Here is a 22,392-nt window from a genome sequence, read left to right on the forward strand (position 1 = left end):
CATTATAAACATCCTCATCTATCTATCTATGTTCAGTTAAAGATAATTCTGAGACATCCAGGTATAAATGTCCATTACTCAGTTGGAAGTGTGGAAATGGAGCTCTGAATAAATGTAAGTGCCAGATACTTAGATATGGGATCAATGCCCTAGAAATAAATCCAAATCTAAAATGAATGAATCAATGGGAATTGATATCACCAAGAAGGAGAGAGTAGTGATAGAGAAGAAAAAAGGACTCAGCAAAAAGCCCTGGGACATACCCATACATAGGGAATGTGTCCTGGATGAGGAGGAGATGGAGGAGAATTGGTCCTAAAGTCAGAAACAACAGAGTAGTACCACAGGAACCCAGGGAAGAAATAGTATCCAAAAGGAGGGGGTAGTCAACAATGCCAAATGCTACAGTCAAGAAGGATGAGGATAGACAAAAGGCCATTGGATTTAACAATAAAGAGAGCATTAATAACCTTGGGAAGAGCATTTTCAGTCTGCTGGGAACAGAAGCCAAACTTCAGCAAATTCAGAAGTAAGTGGGAGGTGTAAATACGGAGGCAACAATTTTAAGAACAACTTGTTAACTCCCAAAAGGAATTAATATGGTTCCTTTTAGAAAGGTACTTCACATATAAAGTAGAATAGATATAGGACAGCTATTTATTTCCTCCACCACAAAGAAGTGCTTAAAACACAAAAGACATAAGCTCACATTGGCAAACACTTAAAATACAAAACAGTAAATCATAACTTCCATTATACTCTTCCAGGATGTAAAAACTCCCAGGAGACTTGAGGGACTGCTGAAAAGACATTCATTTTCATCGTAAATCTTCACTACAAGTCATTAAAAATCAAGGTTTTTAGTTAGTTTTTCATCTGTAGTATTTACCTGGTGGTGGTCATCTCCATGAAGTTGATTCGGTGAAGACCTCTTGCTGGGGAACTAGCACCTAGAGTTCCCAATCTCTCAAATTCATGAAGTTGTCACCCAGGCTAAGAGCATCCACATCAATATTGCCATTCAGGGAAAGAAATACAAAACTGTAAAGACACCTAGGTCCCTGAGATTCAGTTTGGGGTTCATCTAGACAAGCATACGCTCTTGCTGCCATACCATGGAAGCCACCATAGCTACCAAGGATGAAGAGGGTGATTTACCTCCATCACAACAAGCAAGCTCTCACCACTACAGGAAGTCTTAGGGTGAGCTGAAACAGTCCAACAGTCCAACAAGAAGGTGAGAAAAGGGATGATTCAGTGGTCAATCCTCTTTGACATAGCATCTTCCACTCCAGTCACAGAGACCAAAGGGCAGACCAGGAGCTTCTCATCTGAACATGCACAGAGTGTCCACTCCTGATTCCAGTTGAATTGGTGTGCTAGCATAGCACACATCTGATCAATGTAGGGATGATGAACTTCCTGGCCAGTCATGGGTACTCAGTGATTAAAGACTCAGAGGCTTTGGAGGTGACAAAGCAATCCCCTTATTGGCCACTAAGAAAGAAGAGCCGAAGATTTAGTGGACCTTGGAAAAGAAAATGTCCTGCAAGCAGGATGATTTCAGAAAAACCTGAAAAGACTTACATGAACTGATGCATAGTGAATTGAATGGAACCAGGAGAATTTCATACAGTAACAGCAATATTATTTAATGAAGAATTGTGAACAACTTAGCTATTCTAAAAAATACAGTGATCCAAGACAATCCCAAAGGACTAATGATGAAGCATACTATCTGCCTCCAGACAAAGAAGTGATATTGATTGAATACAGACTGAAGCATGCTATTTTTGCTTTCTTCCTTTCATTCTTTCTAGTCTTCTTGCATAATATTACTAATATGTAAATGTTTTACATGATTGCACATGTATAACCTATATCTGATTCCTTATTCTTTCAGGGAAAGGGGAAGGGAGGGATAGAATTTGGGACTCAGACCTTTAAATAAAAATGTTTAGAAATTGGGCAGAAAGGCAGGGCTTAGAGGCAGTCTTGTGAGTTTGTGGGGCTGAGAGAATCTGAATGAGTGATGACTACACTTGAGAAGTCATTCCTGGCAACAACTCCATCACTCTTTGGGAAGATAATTACCATTTGGAAGAGGAGCCCATTCCCTCGCCAGACTCCTTGCCAGAAGGCATTTGTCTTGAGGAGGTCAGTGCAGAGCTGAGGTGAAATGTAAGATGCTTATTCACTAGTCTCTGATGAATATTTGTTTTTACAGTCTTAAGTGTTTCTAAATAGAGAATAACAGTAGTTATTACTGTTGCTTTTTCAACTAGCTTTTCTGTCAATGTTTGCTTGTGAGAGGCTTTTGGGTCAAATTTTATTTTGTGTGTAGAAAATTAATACCTGTCCCATACCTGATTTACATTATAGATTGAATACCATTCTACTTTCTTCTTCAGGGGCACCCTAGACATGAACCAAAAACAAAGTTCCCTGGGGCAAAAGTGTGAGAAAATAATGAGCCAAAGTTATATTAAAAAAAAAAGGAGTCTAATTCTTCTTTCAGGTCATCATACTTCTCCAGGACTGAACCCTATTTGGATCACTGAGGTTCTAGAGATGGAAGAAGCCTCTTAGTGGAGAGGGAAAGGGCAAAATGCCCCAGGAATCTAGGCCCAGCAGCAGTTTTAAGTATTAATATGCATGACCATCAGCAGAAAGTCAGAGCACATGTGGGATCAGGCAGAAGTAGTCAGGTTACAGGCTTAGCTACAGGGAAAGTACACCATCCAAAAACACGTATCACTCTAAATTATCAGGGATCCACTCATGCTCCATGTTGTATGCAACAATTTATCCCTAAACTATACCTTTAATGATTGTTTTCTTGTCACAGAATTTGTTAAATATTGGGTACAATATGTTTGTTATAACAATAAGCAATCCCACATGTGCAGAGTTATGATTTCTTGATACATTTCCCAGAACAGAAAACTAAGCCTAAAGAATTGAAATTGAGGGAAAGAGAAAATGGTGATAGCTCCTAAGGTTCAACTATCATCTCTGCAGATGTCTCCAAAAGCTACATATCTAGCCCTAATCCCCCTCCTGAGCTTCAGTCTCACATTTTCAACTGCCTGATGGATACCTATCTCTGGGTGTCCCATAGGAATCTAAAACATAACATATCTAAAAGAGACTTCATTTTCTCTCCCTTTGAACTCATCCTTCTTTCCAATTTCACTATTTCTGTCAAGGGTACCACCATTCTTCTACCACCCAAGTTCCCAAACTAGGCATCCTCATCTCTTCATTCTCATTCACACCCCATATTCAATTCATCACTAAGTGTTGATTCAAATTCATCAACAATCTCTCCTCATTCAACAGGCATCCTAGTCCAGACCCTTACAACTTCTCACTCACCTAGACTATTTCAATGGTCTTTTAATTGGTCTTTCTCTTTATGTCTTTCTCCTCTCTAACTCATCCTCCACACAGTTGCTAACCTAATGGTCCTCAAGCATGTGTGATAGTGACACTCCACCCTACCACCAACACCAGCCCCCTACCATTCAAGAAGCTCCTCATTGCCTTTAGGATAAAATGAAAATTCCTCACTTGGGTATCGAAATCCCTTCACATTCTGGCTCTATGATGATTGCATTACCTCACATTCCCCACATATTTCATTCCATTTCCTTTCCTTTGTATAGGACAACCCGTAATTCTCTCTCTCCACATCTCCACCCCTCGGAACCTCCAGCTTCCTTCAAGACTCAAGTGCTACCTTCTTTAAAGGTCATTTTTGATGCTCCTTCTCCCAATTAGCTGAGTTCCTCCACCAATTCCCTTCATGTGTATGTACACACACACACACACACACACACACACACACACACACACACACATTCTGTATTTATTTGGCTGTGAACATACTGTGTTCCCCTAATAAAATGTAAGCTTTTTGAGGCCAGGGAATATCTCACTTTTGCATTTATATCCTCAGCACCTAGGCTATAGCTGCTCTATAACTGATTAATTATTGAGGATTAAAGATGTGCCCTTTGACATTAGTTCTGGATTTTGACCACTGACTTTCACCTCATCCCTATGAAACTGGCAATTACCATTAACAATTATGTGTTGAGCAAAGATTATGCATAGTATCCACAGTAGGTCAAAATTAAAGATGAGTGGAAAGGGATGAGCTACTCTTCAGCCCTTTCAACACCATCCATTATTGGGGGGGGGGGGATGATGGCAACTGAGAGCTGTTGAAGTTCTTGCTGACATTTCTATAGGACCTCTTCATAGTCTTCCTTCACTAGATAGACCAAGGCCCTTATAGAAGAGCCAGAAAGAATCTAAAATATTAATCCACTTGTTACTTCTCTAGAAAAGTTACAAGATCAAGGCACCCTAGGAAGAAAAGATTCTTCAATTTATATACTCTTCATGCCTTTTACAAGTTTTACCTGCTCTTGGGAATTATAAAACAATAACATCAAACCAGTAGAGTAGGGAAAAATATTTATTTCTAAGGTCAATTACCTTGACAGGCAAAAAGCATTTCTCAATTTCAATTTCATTCAGAAATACATAAACCATGCATAGACCAATATGGCCTGCCCCAACATATATTTAACATGGTAAATATAAGGAATAAATTGTCTGAATATAAATATCTATAAAAAAATAAGTACATCATAAAATTTAATTCAATCTCCATTAGCCAGTTCCAATAAGGTAAATGGTTTTGCTGCTCTAAAGTATACCCAATTTTCACTGCTTAGCATTTTTCATGAACTCTTTATCAGCACTTTTACAATAAAGAGGAAACTAGGGGAATCAGCTACCTGGTTCAGTGACCTTTTCTCATATGCATCAAATAGAGTAGATCATCACCAAATTGTGATGTCTACTATTGCTCAAACTGGACTTCTATGAGGCCAGAGGATGGGTTTTATTTGGGAAGGGGGAAGGGAAGGGGAAGCAGGGAGCAATGAGTAAAGGCAAAACAATGTGGTGAAATACTTCTGCAGGAGTGCAATACAGGTGAGGTAGACTCGTATTCATGAAACACATCCAATATACAGTAGTATAGTTTCTTTCAGTTCTGCATTTTTATGAATTGAAAAATAGTATCTTTGATTTCTAACTTGGGTGTCTCTCCATGGCATGTGTTTCCAATTTGTGCATTCCTTGCAAAATCTTCTCATGGAACTTTGGAGTTTCTCCCTGAAATCTGCCAGACATTTGAGCCAGACACACACTCCCCTTCGGACCCTCTCTTCAGAAGCTCCATCCAAATGTGTTGTCTCCTCTCCTCCTCCTGACAGATGTATCACTAATTAATATATTACTTAGTCTTTGTTTTCTCCCAGATTGGCCCCCAGTCAGCCATCCATTTACATTCCTGGATGAGGAGGAGCAAAGCTTTCAATTGCTCACAGAAGCAAATGAAGACAGATTTCAGGAACTCCTCTACCTTTCTTGGAATGTTTGGAACAAGGGTCCCCAGTCCTTTGCCAATCTGGAACAAAGAATGGCCAAAGCAGGGAAGATGCCACCCTGCTTTGCCAGCCAGAGTACATGAGGATGAACCATAGAGATCTCTTAACTAAGATGTTGTCTTCAGGCGGTCCCAAATGCTTTGCGTTAGATGTGCTCGGTTATGGGTTACTCTCTTTGCTTTGTGGAGCTCAGCCCTCTGCTTTGCAATGTGAAAAGATGCTTTGATGCTATTGCTGATGGCCTCCAACCTGTTAAAACAAGACAAGAGCAAACTTTGTCAACAAAGCTTGTGAACATATCAGGATCAAGGAAATACATCAAATCATCATGGAGAGAAAAATCAATCTCAATCTGATTCCTAAATTCTTCTCACCACAAAACTAGAGCAGAATCCTACCACCTTCCCAAACAAAACAAAACAAAACTCAGAAAATGTCTATTGAAAGCTATGAAAGTAGGATCTCTGTATGATCAGAACAGGCAAAAAAATCTGGTAAATCTAATGGAAATTAAGTACGGGGCTTAAAGGAAACTTTTTTGTCTCCTTTGTTCTTTTTTTCACAGGACTCTTTTCATTGAGAAACTCAGTTTATCTTCAGAAGGCAACTAGTCTCCTCCGGGATGAAAGAAACAGAAAGCAATAGAATGAAGTAGGTGGGAGGAGAGGGGAGAAAGGATGTGTCTAGGTGAGCCTAGAGCAGATTGTGTCAGGTAAAGAAAAGTTTCTGCAGGTCTACTATTTGGGGGACCAGGGTTAGGAGTGGAGAGCTACTTTGAGGGCAGCATAGCATAATGGATAGTGCTTGGGCTTGGGAAAAGACTTGTGTTCATTATAGCTCACATCATGCACTTACTAGCTAGGTTACCCTGGGCAATTTATATGATCTCTAATAACCACAGTTTTCTCATCTGTAAAATGGGAGTAGTAATACTTGCAATACTGACATGTGTAAAGGGCTTTACAAAGCTTAAAGCACTATGTACATGTTACTTAATTTTGAGAGGCTAGTTTACTTCATTGAGACTGACACCTTGACGATTAACAGCTGACAGGATTTAGAATTGGATCATAGGGAACATGAGAGATCATCCAACACAAAACCCTAATTTTACAGATGAGGAAACTCAGTCCCAAGAATGTTAAGACTTTCAAATCATTTTACAAATTGTGGTTCAGTAATCCACTTCACTCTAGGCAGGTAGAATTAGTCTTATTTGAAAGAAACTGAGAGACTAAAGTAATAGCGTGATTGGTAAAGTATAAAAAAAAAGTGATTGGTAAAGGCAACAGAAGTTAGTAGTAAACAGGTCAGAAGTCCCTGACTTTAGGCCCATGCTCAGTACACTCTGACCACAGAACTTCTTGCCACTGAATTTCCAGGAAATATTGCCTTTGACCCTAATAGGAAAATGCAGAACATGTGGCAGATCCCCTGGGCACACAAAACCCAAATGTTAGGGGTTTGGAGGTTTCATCGTGTTAAAGGGGCTCTGATGTGATTTTAATGGTTCTGCCTGATTTAAATCTTCCCTCCACTCTTATGTCATGACTAAAAAAGGGAGGGAGGAGAGGGGAAGCAAGCAGAACTAGTCTGGATTGACACTGGTTATCTGCCAAATAGAGTCCCTTATTATTTAAAAACAATAACAACTCCCTCCTCCTTGCTAACTCCAGCCCCACCCCCACATACAAAACAGTATGTTCCAAATCTTACCAACCCTGCCTAATAACTTTATTTTCCTCATGGATGGCCATATGAATAAATTTCTCCCTTTGAAAAGCCTAGATCCACATGACAAGTATATGAAAAGGGATTCTCTTTGAAAAGGGATATTTTTCCCCCTCAGGGAAGGCAGCAAGTTTCCTCACAAGGAGCTCTGTAGTAAGATTGGGATGTGACTGCAAGTGCTCCACAAAACCGCAAATGTGCATGAGGGGGGCAGCACCCTGCATTTATATTCATAACCCCAAAATTAAATGTCAAGATGGCTCCTCTGCCCTATTTTAGCTACCAACCACAGAGCTCTTCAACTGAGGGGGTTCCCCAACTTCTGTGAACCTCCTTGCAACAGAAGGTTACTTAGCTGATATTTTCACTTCTAATGAAAGGACCTTTTCTGTGTCACTGAAAACCCTCTCACCTTCTCATTTTCTTGCTATTCACAAGCTGCTGGTGCACACACTTCAGTCCATGACCAATGCAATCTTTTCCTTTCTTAGGTTCCTTCCAGGCTTTCTTCAGAGTGTTTTGGGCCCTGAGAGAGTGAAAGAAAAAAGTTAAAGCAATTGTATTGTCAACTCTGCCCCTCTGGGGCTATATTTCAACACAATGAATATCTTTTTCCAAGGCTAGAATTGTAATATTAGATTGTGCAGAGGTCTGGGTGTCTACAAAGTTGACTAAAAGGGAAAGGTGTCTTTACCCACCAGAGTTCCTTTCCTGCTTGGCAAAAGACCCAGCATTTCTTGTCTTTTTGGCTGGAACATTGGCATCTCTTCCTGGAGTCTGCTGTCTCAGTAAGAAGTGAATCTTCTAGGGATCGTTTGGATCGAGAAGGGCTTCCAAGTCCATATGGAACTGTGTGCCTAGGTTTAAAAGAAGAAAAAAGTAGATGTTAGCATAATTGATTGCCCTCAAAATAGCATGGTCATATAATAACAGGGTATATTTATCCCCTTAAGTAATACAAAGAGCTCATCTGACCCAAGGTTTTTGGCAGCATAAAGTTGTCAATACAAAAGGTAGGACCTTCAGGGGCATGTCAACTGCTTGTTCAGAATGTGTATAATGTGCACATTATCCTACTGCTCCCAGTGTAATTCAGCTCTTAATGAGATTCAAATTCCTCTTTCCATAAGCATTTTTTTTGAGTCCAAAATTATTAAAAGTCAACACATAAGTGACTCTGGTGTCTGTTTCACATTTTCTTATTCTGCTGATGTTCTACACAGATCTTTACCCCCACCTTGGATTTCAGTGAAGCACCACAACACATGGGATTATTGAATCCCATCAACTTCAGGCTCCAGATTGTACACAGCAAACTCCTACCAGAAGTAAGCCCCAACTCCTTCCAGAAGAGGAGACTCTAAAACTCTGCCTGATTTATATCCCTAGGTCAGAAGCTTTTGATATTGTTATCAAATGTCTCTGTGAGATGATCCTGGCCAGCAGAATATCTAATAGCGTCCAATGTATCTGATTTGATTCTCACCTACGAGATGAAACCCTACCCTTAAAAAAGATCTCTTTACTCAGGTAATGCTTATTAGGATTTTTCAGTCATCCCTAAGCTAAACTAGGACATCGTGGATATTAGATGTGTTTTTGCTTACAGTTGTTTGGAGAAAAACAAATGGGGAGGGAGGATGCATATTCTTCTAAAATAGTTCCTTCTAAATGGAAAGAGTTCAGAATTGAGAGTGAGGAGACATGGGTTCCAATTCTTATTCAACACAGTAACTCTAACTCACTGTGTTGCTATAATGTTTGACTCTTCATTGACCCCTTTTGGGGTTTTCTTGGCAATGGTACTGAAGTGGTTTTCTGTTTCCTTTTCCAGTTTATTTCACAGATGAGGAAGCTGAGGCAAACAGATTTAAGTGACTTGCGCAGGGTCATACAACTAGAAGTGTCTAAGGTTGGATTTGCACTCAGGTCTTCCTGCCTCCAAGCCCAGTGTTCTATCCAATGTGCTACCTAGCTGGCTCTTAACTCACTGCATGGCTGTAAGTGAATTATTTTTGAATCTCTTGGGCTCAGTAGTATAGTGGAAAGTGGATATTGGAGGCAGAGGGCCTGACTCAAATCCCACTTTTGAGGCTTACTATTAGTGTGATCTCCTTGGGTCTCAGTTTTCTCAGCTGTAAAATGAGGGAATTGGACTAAAAACCTTCTGAGGCCCCTTCTAGCTCTAGATGGATGATCCCATACCTAGATGGTGATCCAGGCTCCCTCCACCAGTAAAATGCTATGATTTTATATAATTCTTAATGATCATTAGTATTCTTACTAAGGATTAATCGTTTCCATAAGGAAAACAAATTGAATCTACCACATGCAGTCCTGAGAACTCATTTTCCAAGCCTCAGCTGGTATAACATCTTGGAGAATTTCTTTCTGAGGCACTGATATAAAGTCGCTTATCTTTAAATCTTGCCACAGTGTCCCACATGTATCAGACTCTTCCTATCTATCAATAACTACCTATCTGACTGACAGGTAGGTGGAACCAGTGGTCTAGAGAATCCTTTCCACTCTATCGCTAGACTGTCCTGTGTTGTTGTTTTGTTTTTTAATGGAAGAATGGCATTCCAGAAAGGCACTAAATCTCTTCAGATGTATTAGTTTCTAGAAACCTAACAAGGAGCTCCCCAGGAAAGAAGCTATAGTTTCAACTAGGGCTAGAATGAATGACTAGAGTTACAATGCCCTCTAGAGACTTACTCGGGAGTGTTGATCCAAATGATGTCCAGGTGGCAGAAGTACACGCACTCTTTATCCAACAATGACGAGCAGGAGCAGCGTTTAGACCGGCGAGACCTCCAGGGTGCACTGGGAGGTTGGTTGGCCCCACCAGATTGGGCTTCTGTGCTGAGCTCAGCACCAAAAGCTAAAAGAGAGATAAAGAGGAGAGTGGGATGAGCCAACCAACTTCATCTTAGAGCCACAGAAATACATGGAATTTTAGCATTTGACTCATACCTAGCTGCTTTGGATGAAGCACACTGCTTTTGGGGGGAAAATACATGAAATGAACTCTTTTTTCTTCCCTACATAACCTAAATGCTTTGCTTTGCCTTATCCACTCTAGTATCAGAAACATGGGAAAACAAATGCCTCAAGAAGCTACTTTATGAAGCCCCTTAGTGTTTCAAGAAATTCTTCCTGTTATAAATTTGGTTTGGGTTTGGATAATGACCTTTAAATTGCCCCTGATTTTTAAGAAAGGGTACCTGGTATTCCCATATACCAGTCTCCCTTCATATACTACTCCATATATATATATACATACATACATACATATATATATACATATATATGTATGTATGTATGTATGTATGTACAAATTACTTTGTTTTTACAGCTTTTAGTGACCTACTAACATCAACTTTTATAGAGTAATCACTGTTATCTCCCACCTTACTCCAAATCTGCTTTCCTCTCTAATATAGTCAGAGACTATAGAGAAGGGAGAAGGGAGAAGCATTTCTGGGAGAGAGGAGACATGAGCTCCAAAGCATAGATTTCAGAAAGTATCTAAAAAGCCTTAGGAGGCTGCTGTTCTTAGGCTAAACTCAAGAGAAGTTTTGGGAACCTGATCTAAGCAACAGGGTTCCCAAACTGTTGTGCCTCAAAAAAGAGATTTTTAATACCAGGTCCTGAGTTTGTAATAAAAAGCACAGTTTGTGAGGAGTATATTCAGACCCTCCTACTAGATCCTGCAGCATTCTCTCTCCTTGCTAGCTCTTTAGATGGCTTTTGGCTGCAGAAACTGACTTGCCCAGCAGATTTCCAGTGATCAGACAAATGCATGACAAGGTTTTTATTCCTTGTCATCCACTCCCTCTGGTCTGGGTCACACAGACAGCAAGCCAAACATGCACACAGGTACACACTCACAAAGTTAAATCTTCATGTAACCTAGATTTATCCTATCTCTCTCCCAAGACAAGTGAATAAAACTGTAAATAGAGCTCACGTTGTGCTGAGTGCCAAAAACCTGCCAGAAGTAAAACTAAAGTCAATAATGACGAGATTGGAAGAAAGCATCTGCTCTCACCCTGAAACCACCTGGGGGGGTTTATTCAACAGACCGTATTCTAGGTGATGTTTCTGCTCATGTGCTCACTGAATCAGACTTGAACAAAATTCCATAGCTTCAGGTTGAAACACTCTCTAATATCACACATACTGACATGTTAGTATCAGCAACAACATTATGTGATAGTAATATTTATACTTCTGTGCATTAATACAGGTATATTACACATGTGCACTATGCTTAAATTTTGTCCAACATTTGAATGTTCTTTAGCGATAGAGAAAAGACCAACAAAATTGCTTTGCATAAATAAACCCAACGATATACTGTCATACTGTGCACATATGCAACTTACTTATTCATTATTTTTCACTCCACGATTTGGTAGCTATAGACAGTAATTCCCAGACATTTGATCTATGAGCCACAATAGTAAAGGATAAGGGGAGGGAGGCAAGCAAGAAAAGCACTAAAGTGGATAATTAAGTCATTAATACTCAGAAGCTTACAAGCCAGCATGCCTACCTGTGTCTGGAGCTCCTTGGAAAACCACAAACAGCAGGGAGAAAATCATCTGGAAATAATCCATTCTGAAAACACCTCCTCTGCCAGCTAAGCTCAAATTAAAACACACAAAACCAACTTCAATTTCACCCTGAACTACTTCTGATATTCAGATACCCAAAGTTTTCTTCAGTCTGGGTGTCCAGAGCAAGAGAAAAAGAAAAGCTTCTGCGTCTGCCGGGAGAGAAGGCAATCCAAAAGGTCTGAAAATTCCGCGATCGTCCAGTGAGCTGCACTAGAAACCCGACGATCTTTTCAGTGACTTTCAGCGCTCATGCAGAAGCCAGTCTGGCTTGGACAGCTCTCTGCCTCCTTTTTATACTGAACCCCCATAGAGCGAGTAAACAGCTCAGACTTTTTTTTTTCTATCCTGAGACAATGTTATTGTGTTATTAGTCACCAAGAGGCAGCAACGTGCGGACCAAGATAAGGCCAGCCTGGAAAGGAAATCACTGCAAACTTCAGAGAGGCAGACGCCGTCTGACAATTCAGGGGCAGGGCTAAGAAAAAGAAAATACCCATTAGAGACCTTTGGTAAACCTGCTGGTGCAGTGTCAGATTCTACTTCCCCTTCACAACGCTGCCAGCTCCAGAGTTCAAGAATCAGACTAGGGAATAAAAAAAAAAAAAGTCATGAGATTGGTATGAAAAGTATGAGCCACAGTTTAAATGGATTGTATTGTTATTCGAAGTTTTTTTTTGAATTGTTGTTGGGTTTTTTCCCCTTTTTTGTCTTTCCTGATTTTTAGAACACTTAGGCAAACAGGGGAAGCCTCTCTCTTTTTTTTACTTCCCTTTCCCCCTCACGGAATTATTTGGCAATGGTAATAATTTTCTTATTCTTCCAGCAGCAATATCATTATAATTCCCTCATTCTATCCATTTCTTCAGCCTCTCCCCCTGTTTCTTTTTTTTTAAGATCTCAGAAATGTTGGGGGAAGAGGTTATTGAAAGTGGTAAGAAGGGAAAGATTTTCTTAAACCCTTTTATATATCATTTCAATATCAGTAAATCAGGAAGACATTCCTCTGGACTATGGTGGGGGTGGGAAACATAAGGGTGATATGAAGAACAAACGGAGCTGATATTTGATTGGAAAGAAAGTAGAAGGATGGCTTCAGAATGACAGAAAGTAACTCTATTGGGGAGGGCAGAAGAAGATCAAGTAAATACCCCAGCAGGGCTGTGAATATTCCACCTAAGAGATTTCTTGGTTTCTTTTTGGCACTAGTAGACAGGGAGGGAGGTTTTTTGGGGTGGGGAGGGGAGGAGAAGAGAGAGGAAGAGAAGACAGGAATTTTCCATGCCTGGGCAGAGGAATGAGATAAGACCTCACATTTGAATAAAACTTTAAACTTTTCCAAGGAATTTCACATCTATTACCTTGATCAATTGCTTGTGATACATAGTAGATATAGTAATAGATGTCAAAGTCCGTAGAAAAGTATACAATGCTAAACACTTTAAGAAATTAATATTACTTTTATCAGACCTTTACCCTCAAAGAAACTAGCTTAAAACGCAATGTGGAATAAGGCAAAGAGGACTACAGTGGGAGTTGGAAGGCCTGGATTCACATCCCAACTCTACTACTTTAACCTCTCTGAGTCTTAGTTTCCCCATCAGTAAAATAAGAGGATGGGCCTAAATTACCTCTAATGTCCCTTCCAGTACAAAGCTATGATCTCAATTAACTTGTCCAGGGTCATGTTTTTTTTCAGGGTCATGTTAATTAATGGACTATCAGGTCCAGGTACTTTCTAATGGAGCAGGTTGCCAAGGCTGGCTATTATAAATCCAGCATCTTCCTCTGCCCCAATGTGAAAAATCCTCCTATTGGACATTCTTTCTAAGAATTTAATCTTTTATTTTTTTTACTTCTACGTGGCTTGTGTGGGTCAACACTTCCCAATTTTAAGCACTAGAATGGAATTCAACAACCCCACTTCCCCCCATTTTTCTCCTCTAGGAAAAAAAATTCTCTACTACTAGAAGCTGAAGGAGAAAATCATTCCCTCCCTCCCGGTGGAAGTAAGGAAGCCAGACATAAACCAACCTTTTTGCTGTCACTGGATTCTTGAGGAGTCTCCACAAAAGATCTTGCTTTGCTTCAGCAGTGTCAGTAGGAGGAAGAAGCAATAGCAGTATTATTAATTTTGCATCAGAGACTTTTCTCTTAAATGCTGGGGGGATTAAATCCTGGGGCCACCTCAACAAGAAGGGGAGGAGGAGATGGAAAAGGAGAATAGTGGATCTGGTCACCAGATCAGACCCTACTAGATTCTAGAACAAAAAGCTTTCCAAGACATCCAAACTGTGAAACTGAATCCTATTGATTTAGCCTTATACATCTGAGTGCACCATTCTTGATACTTATTCCATCACCACTTTGTGCAGAATTACAAAAGTAAGGAGGTTCTCAAAATTTTTTAAATGGCCAAATAGATTTCCAAACGAAGTGAGATAGCCTCATAGAAAAGGCTATCAAACTCCACGGAAAACTCTCCCTGCCCCCCCCAGCTACTCCCAGCTAGATGTACAAACTGGAAAAAATCTTCGCCCCCATTCAGGCTCCTCTCCCACTCTCCAACCCCATTACAAAGGGAGGGAGACATCTCACAAAGTTCTACTGTACTCAAATTTTTATAGTGTTTTAAAGTCTTCAAAAGAATTTCCTAAGCAGCAAGCCTTAGAGTTAGGTGATGTTAAGCATTGACATATAAGATTATAGAGCTACGATTGGAAAGAACCTCAAAAATCATTGGGTCTAACTAATTTTACAAATGAGGTAAATGAAGTTCAGAGATGTCCTCCTCAAAGTCTCGTGGCTAGTGTCGGAATCTAGGTCCTCCTGGTTCAACACTCTTTCCACTATAAGACTGTTCTTTTTTTTTTTTCTGAACAGCAGTCGCCCTTTGCCCCCAAGATTCATAGGATCAAATGATTTAGAACAGAATGGAGACTGAGCCCAGAGAAATTAGATACTTTGCGTAAGGTTACTTGGATTAAAAAAAAAAAATCTGACATTTGCAAGTGCTTTTAAGTTTATAAAGTGCTTTTTTCATACGTATTATCTTATTTGATAGGTATTATAGGCATGATTTATACCCATTCTATAGTTAAGGAAAGCGAGGCTCACAGACATTAAGTGACTTGGTGGTAGTCACCGAGACGGTGCCAGAAGAGGAACTAGAAACCTGAGTGTTCCTGACTGCACGTTCAGCATACTTTTCCCTGCACCCCAGGTCTACTGATTTCAAAGCCAGTGTTCTTTCCCTGACAACCAGGCTCTGTGCTGAGTCTTCTAGACCTGCAGGGTCCATCCAGCTCATAGCTCCCTTTGGGACCAGGTGAAGTCAATAAGAAAGTTAGCTGTCACTCCACCTCCAGGCTGCAGGAAGAGCAGCAGCAGCAGCAGCAGCAGCAGCAGCTCCTGACACATTGCCAAGCTTCTTCCACCCACCCGGGCAGACCACAAGCAGAGAAGAGATGACCTAAAATTCCCAAGGGTAAAACTCAATGAAACACCCCTAGATAACAAAAGGCCTCCTGTGGAATGCGTTTGGGCAAACACTCCTTTCTTTCACCCCCCTGGCACTTTCAGTGCAACCTCCCCCTTCTCTTTGCGCCCCCCCAGCCACAGGCACTCCCCGGAAACTGCAACCCCCGCCCTCCTCGGCTTGGGAGGTAATGGGGAGAGGTGTCTTCTCCCTGCTTCTAACAAATATCCCTTGTCTCTTACCCTTCCCATCTCTGCCCCCGGAAGGGTCAACAGGACCCAGCTCTCAGGTCCAGAGATGAAGCAAAATGAAACCAACCCACACGTCTCTCCAAGCCACCACCACCTCTCTGCTGTCTGTGTCATCTCGGGCTCCTTATCTGAGCTATAAATAAACCTCGGGGCAGGGCCAGGGACCTTGTCTCCTGCAGAGGTTTGGTCAAGTCTCGGGGTACTCTCTATCAGAGTGGAACAAATACACGCTCGTTCTCGCCAGGGCTTTATCTCCCCCTCTCCGAAAACACCAGCTCCCCTCCACCCAGATGGATTCCGACTTTCCATGAGCCCAGGGCCAGCCCCTCTCCTCCAAGAAAGTAGAACGAGCTGCATCCTCCCTCCCTTCCATCCATCGCTCCCCCCCTCAATCCTCGTCCCTGCGCCCCGCATTAAGAGCGTGCAGAGAACCCAGCGGAGGAGGGAGGCACTGCCAGGCTGACCGCTGGTGCTGCCGCGGCGCAGCAAACAACTTTCCTGAGAAGTGGGGGGTGCCAGATCCCTGTCTAAACCAGTTTTACAAGCCATATGTCCCACCCCCAGCTCCTCCACCTGAGGGAATGCCAGCGGGGGCGGTGGGGGGGTGTGTAGGGGGACAGGACAGCGGGGGAGGGGAACACAAAATGAACGGGACAAAGGAAAAGACGCCAAGCTCGTCCTCCCCTCTTTGGGACGCGTTGGGAAATAGATGCTTCCAGCTTTATGCTTTTCTCCGGGGAGCCCTCGGGGAAGGAAGGGGAGAGGCAAGGACAGGTAAAGAAGGGCATTTTCCCAACAGAAACAATTCATTGTTGCTGTTCTTGCTCTCACTGTTAAGCTCAGACACTGGAAACTATTTGATAATGTTGTTTTAAATGTATTTTTCTTTGTATCTCTTTCTTTCTATTTATATTTATAGATATCTATAAATATAGCACCCTGAGCTCCGAAAATAGATACTACAGTAGCAAAGTGTCCAGTTTAGCACTCTTTAGCTTTGCTATTTCTCAACTTTTGCGTAATAAAATTTGCAACTTTATCCAGCGGGTACATCAGTGTGAGATGTTGCGTTTAACCCAAGCAGCAGCCGTTAGCCTGCCTCAACCACAGTAAAGAAAAATAAGGAACCACACTGTAGGAGGCAACTGTGAATGCATATTAAAAACAATTGGCTTACGGATATGTATTCATGCAATTAGCCATATGTAGCAATGCCCATCACTTGCAAAAGTTCCAATCATAATCTGACTATACTGAGTCTCTATTTCCATGATTCTGGCTGGCCCTTTGAAATGCCGGTTTGTTTTTGCTTTTGTTTTGTTCCCCCACCACCACCAAAAAGCTTGCTATGATACACCTTCAGCAGTCATATAAACAAATATCCCAGGAAGATGGCTGATCTAACACAGCAAGCGTGGTGACTGTCAAATCAGGTTTATCACTTACGTATTTTAAAATTATATAGCTTGTGCAACTGTCTTTTCTTCACACTTTCATGCATAGTGTTTAACATATGGGAAAATCTTTAGTTTAAAGGAAAATGCCCATTTTCTTAAAAACAACATGCCTATCTTCTCTAGGTCTCAGTTTCCTGATCTTTAAAGTGAGGACACCTAGAAAATATCAAAAATCTCTTTCAGCTCTAAACTTCCATTCTCCCAGCTCCATCCTTCCACCTTGGTCCTTACCAAATGCCTCACATTAAAACTCAGGAGGCATAGATGTGTAATCTGCCAATGCCTTAAACATATTGCCACTGTTTGGGCAAATGAGAGGAGGTGGAAAACATGACACTTAGGGAGCCAGAAGAATGGGGGGGGGGAGATGACAGCCAAAGTGGACCTACTCCAAGTCATCATCCTCCATCCTACTCCAATCATTGCATGAAACATCTTCCAAAATGATCTCAGCTTGATTTCATGGCTTCTCAAGCCACATTCTTCCTCTATGCCTTTTCTTTTTCTAATTTGAAGGAAAAAGACATCCAAAAGCCTAAGAGAAAATGAGAGAGTCTCTCTGGTTGTTATCTAGGCTCCTATCCACTATCCTTCCCACTAACTCTTCTTTGTCGGCTCTCCTTTCCCTCCACCTACAGCATTTTCTCTAAATGTGCACCCTGAGTTGAACTCCATTTTGAAAGTTCCTCACTTGCATCTTTATAATGAAGGTGTCATACTCTTAGGTCCCTTTTAGCTACAGATCTATGACCACATATGACCCTTTTAAGAAGTTAAAACAATGCATTCTACTAACATATAAACTACTAATGAAACATCTAAAATGAATTTCTAAGTTTTTCCTTAGGTTTTAATAATGAGTTACTCTCACCTGAATGGAGGGGGTGAGGTTATTTATATCTTTTTTTTTTTAATATAACCTTTAGTAAATTTAATAGAACTCATATGCTAAGGTCGGCATGTAACATATAGCTAGACATGGTCCTAGCTTTAAAGGAATTTACATGCTACAAGCCATAGCACCTCTAATATTGAGAAACTGACTCACTAAATTTCTCTGTTTCCTACGTACACAGACACAAATACAACATAAACAACCTAAGCATTAGTTCTTTTCTCTCATGCTTATGAGATTCACAAGGTGTGAAAGACAGTTAGAGGCACAGCCATAGTTTGTCATCTTTTTTCCTGTTCTGGTTTCAAGTTTGTAGAATGAAGAAAAAAATAAAATAAAACTTCAAGGCAGAAAAACCAAGTGGTTATTTAGGTTTTTGGGGTATCAAAGGAATCATTCATTTAAGGTTATTTGAAGTCATTGTAAATAATGGCATTCTTCCAGAGACTAGAATAGGATGGCAAGAGGAATAGATTCTAGGGAACTGGCTGTTGCATCCTCTCATTTGGTTCTCTTAGTCATCCTCATGTTTTCAAAAGTAAAAGCAAACTGCATATGTATCTTAGGCAGGGAGAGGTCTCTGGTTTCATTCCAATGTAGTCAGAACTCTTCACATAGTTCTTATTTCCCTGCTGATGGAAAAGCTCATTAAAAATAGAAATAGGAGGTACTGGCCATCACTTGTTTCAGTGACACAGAAATATGGTGGATCTATTGTGGAAAGTAGAAGGAAGGTGATTTTTTTTCCCTAGAATTCAAAAAGCTGCCTTTCAGCCAATTCAGTAAAGCCTTAGGAGAAAGAATCATGAGTAAACTCAATTTTCACATAAAATCTAATTCAGAGATTCCTATTTCACATTTATTTAATATTGCTAAGTTATTTTCCCCATTCATTTGTTTATCATGACTTGGTGCAAAAGGAAGAATGCTCTCTTTCCTTAATTGTCATTTATAGTAGTGGTGTCAAAATCAAATAAAAATGGGAGCCGGTAAACCAGTCGAATATTTAACAACAACAAGTGACATTTATATCATGCTTACTACATTCTAGGCACTGTGCTAAGTGCTTTGGCCCATGTTAACATTATCTACATTCTATTGTGTTTTTATTTATTTTGTTAAATGTTTCCCAATTATGTTTTAATCTGCCTGGGTGGGCTAAACTCAGAAGTAGAAATCTATAAGGACTAGTAGGCTGAGCACACACCATGGTAAGAAAAGCTGATGCATTGATAAGGGGTATCATGGAACCCCGGGAGTAAATTTTAAGGGGGAAAATCATTGAAACAGAAGCCTCCTCAGCAAGGTTTTGAAGGACAAAGGGACTTTTCAGATAGGAAGAACTGGGGTATCAGGCTTATGAAAAATAGTGGATGAAGGCCAGAAGCAATAGATTGATTTTTTTTTATAAAGGGGGACAAGGTGATCTAAGATGGTGACTTGGTGAACTATAAAAGTAGAAACAGGTAAAAGGCAATGAGTCTAAAGGAGAAGAGGCTAGGGAGATAAGATAGTCTTCTTTAAGCACTTGAAGGACTTCACATGGAAAAGAAATTAGGATTTTTCTCCTTGACTCCAGAGGATAGAACCTAGGTGATCCTAGTAGAAGCTGCACAGGGCCAATTTTAAAGCCAATGGAAGGAGCAATTTCTTGATATTTAGAGGAATCTAGACATGGAATCAGCTGCCTCCAGAGGGGAGTGGGTTTCTTCTCACTGGAGGTCGTCAGAAAAAAACTGATTAACAATTTGTCAGGGAATTTTGTGGGGAGACATCTCCATCAAGTAAAAGTTGGACTAGATTTCCTCTCTGGTCCCTTCCAATGCTGAGAATCTCTGACACTGATAAGGGGTGGGAAAATGTGAATGAAAAAGGGGATGAGAACAAAGTCAAAATGAAGAGCCAGAGCTGTAACTAGTCATTTCTGTAACTCAGGTAAGAGATGAGAAAGGTGCCTTCAGCTAGGGGTAGGGGAAAAAGAAAAGAGCTGCCTATACATGACCAGACTCCTTCACATCCTCTAATAGCTTCCATAACAATTCTGTGCAGTCCAAGAAACATTTAAAAGGCACTGGTGATATGAAAACAAAATGAAAAATAGTCTTTGCCCTTAAAGAACTTATATTTTACTGGGTAGATACTACTTGTAAACAGGTAAGATTATGCAAGACAATTTGAGGAGAAAGAAAATGTTAATGACTAGAGGGATCAGGAAAGGCTTGTCATTAAGAAGGAGCACATGTGCTGAATGTTAAAGGAAACTAGGGATGTTAAAAGGCAGAGATAAGGAGGGATGCATGTCAAGAATGGAGACCAGTCTGTGCAAAGGCATAGGGGTGGGGAGGGGTGAGGTGAGATGAAGTGCTTAGGTCTGGGAAACAGCAGGTACACCAACTGGATCAGAATGAGAAATGTGTAAAGGAGATTAAAGTGAAACAAACCTGCGCAGGTAGGTTGGACCATGACTTGGAAGGGCTAAAACAAATGGAGCAGTGTATATTTTTTTTCCCAAGACGGAGTTAGTTAAGCAGGAGAGTTTCATGGCCAGCCTTATGCTTTATTTTGGAAGTCGGGTGCAGAATGGATTGGAGAGGGTAGTCTAGAAGAAAGGGACATCTGTAATAGTCTGGACAAGAGGCAATGGGACCTGTAACTAGTGTAGTAGACATGGAAGTGAAAATAAGAGGACAGACAGGAAAGATGTTGTAGAGATAGATTCAATAGGACTCAATTGGACATTTGGGGTAAAGTGATGGAAGAGTCAAGCATGTTACCAGGGCTAGGAACCTGGAAGGATAACGGTGTTATCAACAGAAGTAAAGAAGTTTGGAGGAGAGAAGGGTTTAGGGAGAAAAGTATTGAATTCATTCTGTTTTGAACATTCTGTGTTTAAGATGCTAATAAAAATATCCAGGTGGAATTGTCCAGCAGACTCAGGAGCATCAGTAGGGGCGTAGATGTAAATGCAACAAAAGATGATAGCTAAAACCATGGGGATATAACAAAATCATTGAGAGATGGAGAAGAAAGGAAAAAAAAAGAAGAGGATTCAAGCCATCTGTAATGGGGCAAAGCATGAGTGATTATTCAGCAAAGGAGATAGGAGACTACATAAATTGACGAGAAGAGAACCAGGAGAGAGCAGAGTCAAAAATACTGAGGGAGAAGAAAACATTCAGAAGGAAGTTTGGAGTGGTTGATGGTGTCAAAGCTATAGAGAAGAAAAGAGGGATGAGAACTGAGAAAAAGCTATGGAATTTAGCCATTGAGAGACCCTTCATAACCTTGGGGAGAGCAGTTTCATTTGAATGGTGAAGTCAGAAGTCAGATTACAAGGAATTAAGAAGTGAGTGGGAGGAGAGGAAGTGGAAGCAGATTGTCGATTGCCTTTTTCTACTAGTTTGGCTGTGGAACAGAGGAGAGATATTGGGTGATAGCTGCCTATTTTAATTAACGTTTTTAACTATAAGTGCTATTTAGAACATATGTGGGAGTCAGGGTGGTCCAACACACTTCTCTACTTATCTGCCTGCCCCTCCCTTCCATCACCATCATTCCGGTCCCCACACAGACCCAATCCAAACACTTCTCATCTCTTGCCTTCTTTTCTTGCTGATGGAGGTTGAGAAGGTCCATCTCCAGGGATGGGATAACAAAAATCCTACACCCTTGGTGGGAGCTCCTGCCCCTGACTTACAATGAATGTGAACCTATGCAAGGGGTGGCAGATGGGAAATCATAGGACTCCATGTGGGGTCCCTCAGCATCACTTGTAACCCAGGTATTCGTGTCTTCTTCCATTCTTGACTGGGGGTGGGTGGAACACCCATAAGGGGAAATGACCAGGACCCTTATGAATGGCTGGGGATTTATGGCAATGCTGTGTCTGAAGCCAAACAGATGCTCCCTCCCACCTTGACACATTTTCTGGATTCCCATGGTTGGGAGGAGAAAGAGGAGAAACACTGGTCATTTGGAGGCTGGCTATGCATGTTTTTCCTACCCCTTAAGCCCAGATACCTGGTTCATTTAGAGATTTAAAGATTAGAGGCTGTAACTCCCTTCCTCAAGCTCTTTTTCTCAGTTTCCATAGGAGGCATCAAGGGTGTTAAACCCACTATACTGGCAAAAAGAGGTTATATCTGGCTCAGGCATCTCTAGACATTGGAGAAGGGGTGGTTGTGGAGAAATTGCATTTTTAAGAGTAGACTGGAGTATTGGACTCTTTAAATTAATGTCACCTGGAACAAATACTCCCACCCATCTTGGTTACAGTTCTGTAAGGAAATATGGCCAATGGAATAGAAGGCAGCCAATGAAACAGAAGGAAACACAGACAAGCAGGAAAGCTTTGAAACCAACATGTTGAATGTATCACATTCTTTTTTAACAAATGGGAGGCATATGCAATTATGTCATAGTTTCATGTACAATCCTCATCTAACATTCTTCTGTGTATATGGAAATACTCCTGTTTGGTGATACTTACA

At 40.9% G+C, this 22,392-nt stretch overlaps 1 protein-coding gene across 1 annotated transcript; it reads right to left on the bottom strand.

Annotated features, from left to right (window-relative positions):
• Positions 1-4,468: 4,468 nt before the first annotated feature.
• EDN1 (endothelin 1) lies at positions 4,469-12,305 on the bottom strand. The gene is made up of 5 exons (XM_021009916.2): positions 11,761-12,305; positions 9,918-10,083; positions 7,898-8,056; positions 7,612-7,725; positions 4,469-5,717 (listed from the first exon to the last, which is right to left on the bottom strand). Exons 1-5 carry the CDS (start codon positions 11,822-11,824, stop codon positions 5,576-5,578), a joined length of 645 nt encoding a protein of 214 aa, XP_020865575.1. The 5' UTR covers positions 11,825-12,305; the 3' UTR covers positions 4,469-5,575.
• Between the last annotated feature and the right edge of the window lie 10,087 nt (positions 12,306-22,392).

This window comes from Phascolarctos cinereus, unplaced genomic scaffold, assembly GCF_003287225.1.
Source record: "Phascolarctos cinereus isolate Bilbo 61053 unplaced genomic scaffold, phaCin_HiC Scaffold_4;HRSCAF=312, whole genome shotgun sequence".
NCBI lineage: Eukaryota > Metazoa > Chordata > Mammalia > Diprotodontia > Phascolarctidae > Phascolarctos > Phascolarctos cinereus.